The sequence below is a fragment of the Amia ocellicauda genome, chromosome 16, assembly GCF_036373705.1.
Source record: "Amia ocellicauda isolate fAmiCal2 chromosome 16, fAmiCal2.hap1, whole genome shotgun sequence".
Lineage (NCBI taxonomy): Eukaryota > Metazoa > Chordata > Actinopteri > Amiiformes > Amiidae > Amia > Amia ocellicauda.
This window is the reverse complement of record NC_089865.1, coordinates 3,069,050-3,080,027: the sequence shown is the minus strand read 5'-3', so window position 1 is coordinate 3,080,027 and position 10,978 is coordinate 3,069,050. Positions and strand designations below refer to the sequence as shown.

Sequence of the window (10,978 nt, the reverse complement as noted above, 5' to 3'; positions counted from 1 at the left end):
TACTATACTACTAAAAACTATTTGACAACAGCCACCGTGGACTGTGAAGCACTGCCTCCCAGGCATCACTCAGAGCAGCACAGGGACAGCTTTGAGGTGAAGCTGACGACGCCCTGGGCATGTCTGTGCGTCAGCCCTGCTGGATCACCAGGGACATGCAGATACGCAATGCAAATGGACTCAGATTGATCTGAAGGGTAACGACAACTTCAACGAAGTTGTAACACGCCACATGATGCATCCCTCCCTTCTGTCATGAGAAACTCGCAATACCAGCTTGTTTTATCTATCATATGTATCCCTCTGCATCAAGTCCTGCTCCGCTTAAAATACCATACTTCTACTGTGTGTGTGTGAGAACTGTGTTTCTACTTTAATTTCTCTTTCTTTTTTCAATATGCTGCTTCATGACAAAGGTCTCCATAATTGCACTTGACATCTCCCTTGACAAGAGATGCTGCTCGAGCCGATCGGGCGCTGTGATGTCTCCCCAGCGCTCTTCCACATACTGGAGAAGAAAATAAAAACACAACGATCTAATGCCAGATTGTGTGAGAAAACAGAGAGTGTGGCGTTCCCCCAGTGAGTGTCCTCAGAAAACAAAACAAAACCGAGAGAAAACAAAGCAAAAGAACAGAATGAAGACATGCTGAGAAATGTCAAGTAAACTTTTTGAAACCATGTTCTTGTCATGGAACAACAAAAACAAAAAATCGATTTTCTGTTTGGAGAATTTGTGCTCGTTTACTGTGGCCCTCCGTGTGGCGGACAGGACCCCTCCCTGGGCTCTCGTTTACGGGTTAAAGCCGCAGCACTCGACGGCGTCCTCGTATATATTTACCCTCCATCGCCGCTTCTCCTAATAAAGATTTTTCTTCACATCATCAATCTCACAACGAGTGCGTTTTCCCCCGATGTGTCGTTAAAAGAAAAAAAGAGAAGATGATTTAAAAAACGGCAGAGAGAGAAGCGGCCACAGGGGGCCGGTTTACAGGTGCCTTGGCGAGCGAGAGGGGCACTTAACATTCAGGGAAAGGTCACCGGTCTGGAACAGCGGCGCTGATTGCCCTGTTGGGACGTCTCGGTCCCCGCGCTGCGCTCCTCTGAACGGGATCATTAAAACGCTCCTCCTGCACCGAGCACAGTGTGTGTCGAGTGTGCGTGCTCTTGTGTGTGAACGTACAGCTTCCCTGCACCGTCATTATTGTTATTATTGGGTACATTTTCAGAAATATGCGTCTTAATCGTTTTATTTTTGAAGGGAGATCGACATTGGGATCCCGAGAGCTGTAGGACGTGGCTGTGCTCTCAAAACACACATACTACAGTCTCAGGAATAAAACACTTACCTGGAAAAAAACACAGCAGAAACAGCGGTCGGGGAAATCAATATCCCAACCTTAGCTTTTAAACTACGAATCTGAAAATGTGCTCTAAACAGAGAGACGCGCAGCAGATATGGATCGGCACGGCAGCTGCCCAAAGGTTGCTATAGAAACACAGTTTTTGATTTTAAAGTTGCGGGCGGAGAGGATAACCTTCAGCGGCTTTTGTTTTTTTGTGGCGGAACACCGGGAAGGGACTAAAATGGATTATTAAAGATTTTTTTCCCGAGCCCCGTCCGATTTGGTTACCTCGTTAGCTCATATAGGAGACGCTCTGCAGAAGCGCTTCCGTTCCAGCGTGCCGGGGAAGGGAAGGAGACAACAGCGGCCATGCTGACTGGACTGGACTGCTCTGACCTGAACCGGGCAGCCGTATTCACACAATGCGACAAAACAAACAGAAATTGGTCTAGAAATGGGTTTACTATACAGTTTTACGATTGGTTTGTCTCCATAAAACACTGGATGAGATATAACTCCGACTGACTCACAACAGCACATCTTAGAAAACGCTACCCCCCCATAATAGGAAGCTAAAAGCCCTCACCAGCGTAATAAACGCACATGTAATAATCTCTCTGTACGAGTCACACTGATGCTCTGGACACCTGCCTGAGGGACCGGCTGACGCTGACGCAAACAGAAAGGCGTTGTGTTGGGCATGTTGTCTGCGATGTGTACATACCGCGCTCTCCTCTCGATGGATAGCGGCCGTACCCTGCTCGTTGGTCGCGATTTATTTAGCTGTCCTTAACGGTCAATGGCAGAAGCTCTCCATCACCCCCGAGCATGCTGGGATAGCGGGAGACATCTGTGTTGTGGCGTCTCCCTGGTCTGTCAACGTCTGCGTCCGCACGCGTTTCGCATCTCTCTCTCCGTGCGTCTGTCTGTGTCTCTCGGCTTGTTCTTCCGAGTCTTCTGGTGGCTGTGTGTGTGTCTGTCACCCTGTTTTGTGTGTCTGTTTCTCTGTGTGTCCATGTCTCCATGCCTTTCTGCTTCTCTCAGCCAGATTGTGTGCGTCTTTGGCCCGTATCTCTCTGTGCCTGCCGCTTGGCATGGCTGCGTGCCTGCATCTCTGGCCGTTCTGCCCGTGTTTGTGTGTCTCTGTGTGTGCGCCGGCAGGCCGTGTACTCACCGTGTTATGCACAGCACCACCACGCAGATGATGGCCACCTGCACGGCTCCGATGATCGAGGCGATGAGGACGTATCGCAGCTTCCCTGAGCCCGGCACCACATACAGCACGTTGTACTCCTTGGTGTCGCACTGCGGCCCACTGAAGCCCGTGTCACACCTGCACAGCAACACAGACAACAGGGTCAAGGACAGGACCAGCAGAGGTCCAGTCTCAGATCTACACCCCTGGTCTTCTGAGATCTCAGTCCGATCCAAACTGTGTCAGAGCTACATGGTTATATCTATAAATATCTTTACAATAATGTCGAAAAAAAGTGATACCTTGGGGGGATTCCACGGAATTAAGAGGTTGTCAGGGTTAAAAAAAAGGGATTTATTCCCTCCCGGCACTGTTCCAGGAAAATATGTGGCTAAAGGATTGGAAAGATTGTTGTTGTTGTTGTTTTTTGGGGGTTTCTGATCTGGATTAAGTGTGTTCAGTATGTTCTCACATTTCTGGGTAATTTCAAAAGGAGTAGCTGAGGAAAACACTGCGAGGCATTTCACACAAACCACTCTTTGTGTGTCAAGGTTTACAACACATTCACAACACAAGGCGTTTAGTGGCGTCAGCCCCCGACGCCCTACGCAGATCACATCCAGAGCGCTCTTGTATTACTGTACGACTCTCTCCGACTTGGCAGAGCTCTTTAATTAAACCAGCTCGCTCTTAAGGACACACACTCGAAGCGGCTAAAACGAGCATCTCTAATTAACAGCTCCATCCTAACCTGGGAAGCGGCGCTCGGCTCGGTGCGCCCGGCCGTCTCAGGAGAGGTCATTATTGGCAACACCTGCGGAGATGTCCCCTGCCTCTCCCACTCGCACCTGTCAGCGGCCTCACACTTCAGCCCGAGCACCCCTCCGCCTCCCCGCTCCCCTCCACGAATCTGCCGGCCTTAAAATAGCAGATTGCTTTGTTTTGCCGGGACTTGCAGATCGAGATCGGCCCAGCTGGGGGGCTCCCTGCGCTTCTTTAGATTTTCAATTCCACCGAAAGACGCAGAGGGCAGGTTGAAGACGATACTATTGCCGGCTTTGGCGTCCTTTAAGTCAAAAAGCCGCAGTTTTGCGGGCAGAGACGATGACGGGAGAGGAGAGTCTTGCAGAGGACAGTGGGGAAAAAAACTCCAGGAGTGTCTGTATATCTGTGGCTTCTGCACACGCTTGTGCTTTACAGTCGGGGTCAGAGCTACATTGGTCTAATTGTGGCACTGACTACTTTTACTGATGAACTTCTAAGGTCCTACAGCAGGGACAGGCAGTTCAGAGGAGAGCAACCAGACTTATTCCAGGTCTGAAGGGAATGTCCTACTGAGAGACTGAGGACCTGAACCTTTTCACCCTGGAACAGAGGAGACTACGTGGGGACTTGATCCAAGTCTTCAAAATCATGAAAGGCATCGACCACATCAAACCAGAGGAGCTTTTCCAGATCAGCAGGGACACACGCACCCGGGGACACAAATGGAAATTGGGCTTCAAGGCATTCAAGACAGAAAACCGGAGACACTTCTTCACACAGAGAGGCGTCACAATCTGAACAAACTCCCCAGCGATGTGGCTGAAGAGACAATTTCGGAACATTCAAAAACAGACTGGATAGGATCCTTGATCACTTAGTTATTAATGGACACCAAACGAGCACGATGGGGCGAATGGACTCCTCTCGATTGGAAACTCTCATGTTCTTAGTACTGCTGCTATTACTACTACTCTAGTAGTACTGCTAATTGTACTGAACAGTGTTAAGCGCAGGAGCTGTGGTTACCTGCAGGAAGGGGGCAGCATCCCGCTGGGGTACTCGCAGTTGCCGTGGACGCAGTAGTTCTTGTAGTGCTCCGGACAGGGGATGTACAGTCCTCGCGCCGACTCCTCCAGTTTGTTCGCGTTCTCCTCTGTGGGGCAGACAGGTGGCATTTTACATATGAAAAGCGCGGAGAGTAATTATGCACGCTCCGCTTGGCTCGGGCACATATCACACGAGGACAGAGTCGGCAATGTATGTTTACTTTAAAGGGAACCGGGATGTGACCGGACTGCAGAGCCTGTCCTCCCACCCCCCCACCCAACCCCCACCCCCGATCGCTGGAGCACCGGGAGGGTTGCGTCCCTCGAGCGACTCGATGAAACGCGTGGCTGACGGGAGAGATGCTGTGAACTGTCGCCCGCAACGAGGCGAGACTCACACGCTACTCTAAACCCCACTTTGTGGTGACTCAGTGAGGGGGCAGAAGAGAAAACAGACGTCCCTTCCAACGCAAACCTATTAAGCAGTAATATGTCTTTTTACCAGCTGCGAACGCACAAAAATGCAACATGTTCCAAACGCTGAAGGTACAGGCTTGTCAGAGGACTCTTTCTCATTGTGATTGTGCCGCCGAGAGAAACCCCTCTTCTCTGCATTGCTGGGAGACTCCCGATACAGGCCTGGAAGCCTTTTCTTAAACAATCCCTTTGCTTGGTGCGGTGCTCACGAGGGGTTCGAGATATGTCGGGACCCACACTGTGCTGCTAAATAACAATTAGCTGATTGTGATATGAAGTACACCAATGTGAGTTTATATTATTGCAGATATCGGCCCTCCAGCGGATTTGTGTTTAGCTTTTGTGGATGTTGTGTGTTGTTGTGCAGCTGGGCACCCCGGTGCACACTTGTGAGGCATACAATTAATCAAAACTACAGCAACTACAGCCCAAATCTAACTGACCGGAGTGACCGGAGAAAAGCGTTTCCTCTGGAACATATTGCACTCTGTAGACTAGACAGAGATCACAGTCTTGTTTCATGACGCCAGCCCCTGTACAGAATGAATACATTTGTTTCTGTACAGGATCAGTTTTGTCACTGATAGATCAGTACAAGATTCACGGCAGACAAATGTGCCACAGAATTTTCCAGGGATCGTTATTTTTATTTGCAACGTGTAGCATCTGATCTGTCATCCATTCAGTCAGCTTCCTGCGGGTGGGAGTCTGTGCTCTCTTTCTCTCTCTCACAGACTCTCTCTTTCTCTCTCACACACTAACAGCCTCTCTCTCTCTCTCTCCCCCCCACCGTGTCTCTCTCTCTCTCGCTCTCTCTCTCTCCCCCCCACCGTCTCTCTCTCTCTCTCTCTCTCTCTCTCTCTCTCTCTCTCTCTCTCTCTCTCTCTGATGCCCAGCCTCACCTGTGTAGTCCGTTCTCGCGTAATGCCCGTCCCCGGACTTTGCCCCCGTGTTCGTGTCATCTGCTCGGCGAGGGGCGGAGGTGCAGGGAGTGGAAACAAGACACGTGTGATTAGAGACAGGAGCCGGACACACGCCTGTCGCACAAGACCCTAGACTATAGAGAGAGACTGCAGCCTGGCACGATGGGGGTCGTACCCCGAACATCTGCAAAACGATGCCCAGCAGAGACTAGGGACCGTTTCAATCAGTGCGGGCCTGGAGCTTAATGACGGGCCAGACTGGGTCACAGTGGGAACAGTCACGCAGCTCTGCGTCTCTGACAGCGGGGGGACGGACGCAATGACTGGAAGCAGGAAGGCAGAGACCCTCACCTTGGCAGTGTCCCAGGTACTTGACCTCGATGCGCTCCTGCTTCTGACACGAGGCCTCCTTCACCTGACAGGGGTTGTCGTAGGACTTGCCGTCGGAGGCGCAGACCGGGTTGAAGCTGATGTGTGAGCAGTCGATGTTACACACACACCTGAGAGAGAGAGAAGGGGGTTAGGGCCCCAGACAGGGCGTCCAACCATGGGACCAGTATTACTGCTAAATATATTCTGCCTCTGTTTCTGCTGCTGCTCCAACTACAACCACTGCCTTCTGTAACCTTCTGCTGTGAAAAAGAGTTCCCAATTATTCCCTAATTATTACAATTATTTGAGTCAGGGGATTGGCTGGAGTTGGAGAGAGCAGCACTTTGACTGGCTGGTTTTGAGGCAGAGGATCCTGCTGAAGTTAAAACTGTGGACCAATTTGTGGAAAAGCTGGTATATATGCTCGTATTGATTTATTCCAATTGGTTCTATTGAATTTACAGTTGGGCATTTCACCGTTTGATAATGCCTGCTAGATCTGGAAGCTGATTGGCTGTTGGCACACAATTGTTTTCTAATACTACTCCTTCCAAAGCAACTAGTCCCAACTCCACTGCTGGGCTTCTGTAAAAATAAAAGGCTTCAAAACAACCACTACATAAAACAACGCACCGCAGCCACACAGGATACGTGAGGACAGGTGACATCACTTCCTCTTCCCCCCGTGGAGTGCAGCGGCTTTCCTAGACCCAGCATCTTTAGCCTGGTGGCTTCCCCCCCCACCCTGCTTTGCATCCATTTATAAAAAAAAAAAAAACACTGCTCGGCACAAATAAATTGATAGTCTGACAAATGTTTATTAGTTTTATAGGAGCACTTGCTCTGAGTCACTATTTATTAACACTAAAGCCGCGATTTACTCGCGAGCCCCAGCGATCCATAACCTCGCGCGTTTGCTTTATTTTAGTTTATTTATTTATTTATTTATTTCCGAGCGCAAACCCCCAATCTAATATAAAATCACTCAGGCTTTGGATTTACAACGACAGGCCTTAATGTGGGAGGAAAAAGGAAGAGGACCGCTTCAGATATGTGTGAATAATAATGAGCTGGGGGGGTCCCAGTGCGGAGGGCCCTCACGCTGCACCGTAGATCACCGGTGACATTCGCTGCCTCGGCAGGAGCCACTTTACGGGCCCCTCGGTAATTGAATGGGCCCGGCGATGCCATCAATTATTTATTATTAGCAGGATTATCATCACTTCACATTCAACTTTGATTAAGAAGGTCAGAGACATGAAAAAAACAAATATTATTGTGTTATTGTGAGCCATGGGTTTCATTACACATGTGCGATAATAAAATGAGCCCCTAACACCCCATCCCTCCCTGCACACAAAAATGTAGGAATTGCATCATTTCTCCGCAGTGTTTCCTCACCACTAGTATGAATAATAGCCTCCTGCATGTCACACAAGCCTGAGTGTATCTGTCGCGTTCTTCTCCTTATCTGGGTGTCAAGGCCGCTCGTTTTATTAATTCGGGGGCCGCGCAGGCACCGGGGCTTGGGGGCGGCAGCGCCTCCATCTCCTGTACGTCACTCCGAGACCCCCCTATACGGCACTGCCTCGCTCCCGCCCGCGGGTAACTCGACCGCAGAGATCGCCTCTACTCGTGTTTATTTTTTTCTGCTGCAGCCGGCGGGATAAATACTAACCTCAGCACAAACTGCACCGGAGCTCCTGCACAGTAGGACACCGAGACGGAAAGAGATAATAGAGAGAATACGAGCGTTATATAAAGTCTAATGGCTGGCGAGAGACGAGGGAGATTTCCCCAGACCTCAACAAAGCTGCACACCTCACAGCAGACGATGGGAAAGGCTTTTAACCCCTGCGAAAAAAACTGGCACTGCAGACACTTCAAAAATCAATAAACACAACAAGATACCAACCAACACAACCAGCTCCCGTATACAGAACTGTACGGGCCTAACCCAGCTATTTCAGTGAAACAAACCACAAAGAAACACAAATTCTGTCATCGGAGACATGTCATCTGGATTCCTGGATATCTGTTGTCCGGAAATGGTGAATAACAACAGATTGCAAAAGGGGAAAACGTGACACGTTGTGAATGGGAGTTGTGTCTGCAGCCCAGTGTCTTTCAAACACCTCCCTGGTACTGGGTGTCTCTCTTGGCTCAGGCCATAAATGTCACCCCGTCCTCAGACGACTATCAGCCCGATCACAGCTCTGTTGCCCATTAAACTGGGCAGCGCCGGCACCAGCCAGTTCACCGCAAGGACGAGACACTCTGGGTAAATAGAAGAGACTAAAACACACTTGTCTATTCACACACACACACACACACACATTCAGACAATCACGGCTGAGCGAGAGGCTCTAAGGTGCATTATGAAGCAGCTCTCCCACACAGACAGGATAGTGTGTCTGAGCGCATGCATCTTTAATGAGGCTCTCACTTCCTCCCGCCCGGCGCTGCACTGCAACACGACACTCCAGCGCTGCATTGGCTCGGCACACAGCAACACTGCGTCACACATGGGTCCCGTGTCAGTCTGGGGTCAGGGTTCTGCACTCTGCACTCACACACCTACACACACACACACACGCAAACATACAAACACACAGACAAAACACAAAGGCAGCCACATGCACGCTTGCACACACAGACACACACACAGGTAGGCATGCATACACACTCACATGCACACACACAGATGCACAGATAGGCACACACATGCACGCATTCACACAGGCACGTACGTATGCACACACTCGCAGACACACACAAACACACACAGGCAGGCACACATGCACATACACGCATGCGCACACACACACAAATAATCTTGCTCATTTCCATATACCAGGCACTGCACATCTCAAAACTACAGACACACACACACACACACACGCACACACACATGCTCTCAGACAGCAGACATGCCTCCTCCACTTGTCACTCAGAGACAACCAGACACCGCTGCACGTGAGGCGCAGGCGGCTGGCAGGCGACCCAATGTGTCAGGGTGAAACATTAAAGAAACAGAAGAGAACAACACCACTGCACACGTGGAAGATGCGACTTTGCGGTATTTGGGCCTCGATGACTGCCACAATCTTGTTTGACTCAATGGTTCGGTCGACGAAGGACAGTAAGAGAGTCAGGGATCTCGTATCGTTCACAAGAGCGGTGACGGACAGATCTACAGGAACGAGGGACGAGTGCCAGGCGTGTTTAGTCAACGGTGCGTGTGCCACACCACTCTCCACGCCGCTGGAGACTCAGGATGTCGGGTATCGATACCTGCACTTCGCGCTGTTCATTTATGTTTTCAGAGACCCGACGACTAACGCGCTCTTCTCCGTGTCACTCTCACCCCCCCGGTCACACCCGGAGGTGTGGCAGGAAGATCCAAACTCGAGGAGGAGAAACGAGAGACAAAAAAAGAGCGTCTACGTCTGTGTCCTATCGAACAGCACAGCAGACGAGAAGAAAGGAGAGAAGCCCGTGTTTCTAACGTGCCTTTTCAGTTTCGTCGAGGCTCTCTCGCTGCCAAGGGTTTTGAAGTTATGGATGGGTTATCGATCGGGTATTTGGAGTCAGCAGGCGGCTGCTCTGTTTGAAAAGCCTTGTTCTTGGCTCAGCTCGGAGCCCCATAATCAGATAAGCAATCATGACCCGACCACCTATTCTAATAGCCTGGCTCTGCGATGCATGCCAATTATGGCCGAATTACTTGCTGTGGCGGTGCAGCCGGCCCAGGAAACATAATCAATTACTTGAGACGATCGATGGCATGGAAAGAGCAGCGCTAAAGGGTTCATATCGGTGGGCAAAAAGTTTGTTGCATTTCAATATAGAATCGATCGCTTTAATCCCGGCTTCATATCTCACGGTAATCCCTTGGTAATGGGAATGATAAAAAGCAAGAGAAAAGTAAGAGTCTCTCTGATACTCTAGATGACTCTATTGTTCTGGAATCACTCGGTCTAAAATCCGCAGAAGGACCGGTTACGTATTTACTAACAGGAAATGTATGACAATGCAGTTTTAGGATAATGATCTCTATATCACACACAGGTTGAAGAGCAGTCCAGGGAGGTTAGCCGGTGGAAAATGCCACGAAGTCGGTCCTCCAGTCTCCAGGTCACTCAGTATTCTGCGTACGTTTGCGTTTAACCCGAAATACCTCTGTCCCGGCTTTTACGACCCCCTACTGCACAGTGACTTTATGCACTGAACCGGGGAGATGATTCTCGTGGTGAAAAAGAAACAGACTCCATAAAATAATAAAAAAGAAAGAAAGAACATGATTTATTGATTGAATTCCTCGGCCATAATAGCCCTAGATCTCTTCTGAATAGCGCGTCTCCTCCGACTCGCCCGTGATCCTCTCCTCCGGAGCCAGAGAGAGAAACCCTCGCCCGTCCCACTAATAATTCCTGCCATCCATTTTCCTGGACATCCCGCCTTTGGCCTCGCTGGCGATTGAATACTCGGGGCCTTTTTCTCTGGCTAAGCAATTTGAATAGTAATTGCATGCCTCCAGTCTTCGGGTATTAATCCATCTGCCCGGGCTCTATTAAATAAAGATAGAATTGCTGCTACTGTAAGCATCCATCCTCGGTGTCCCTGAGAATCATACAGAATAATCCATCTTTGCCCAGACTGACTCAGCACAGCGCGGGGACTCAGGGCCCAATTCAATTAACATTTAGCTGGGGAAAGAGCATTTTAGGGAAATAGGAATGCACGTAATAACTAAAAGGAAAAAGAGTGTGTGTGATTTTTCGCTTTTGAAATCCGCCAATTCGAATATATGCCGCCTTATCGACAAGCAGGCATCGGGCCAAGTCACCAGAC

General features: G+C 49.8%; 1 protein-coding gene across 2 annotated transcripts in view; it reads right to left on the bottom strand.

The window, feature by feature from the left end:
- The window catches only part of tmeff2a (transmembrane protein with EGF-like and two follistatin-like domains 2a), a 51,445-nt gene that overhangs the window by 2,971 nt on the left and 37,496 nt on the right, over positions 1 to 10,978 (bottom strand). The window contains exons 6-9 of one of the 2 annotated variants that reach the window (XM_066688004.1): positions 6,104 to 6,252; positions 5,732 to 5,791; positions 4,333 to 4,459; positions 2,521 to 2,679 (exon numbers count right to left, since the gene is read on the bottom strand). In XM_066688004.1, coding sequence (XP_066544101.1) covers positions 2,521 to 2,679; positions 4,333 to 4,459; positions 5,732 to 5,791; positions 6,104 to 6,252 — 495 coding nt within the window. The remainder of the gene's footprint in view (positions 1 to 2,520; positions 2,680 to 4,332; positions 4,460 to 5,731; positions 5,792 to 6,103; positions 6,253 to 10,978) is intronic. The other variant, XM_066688005.1, reaches the window with a different exon arrangement.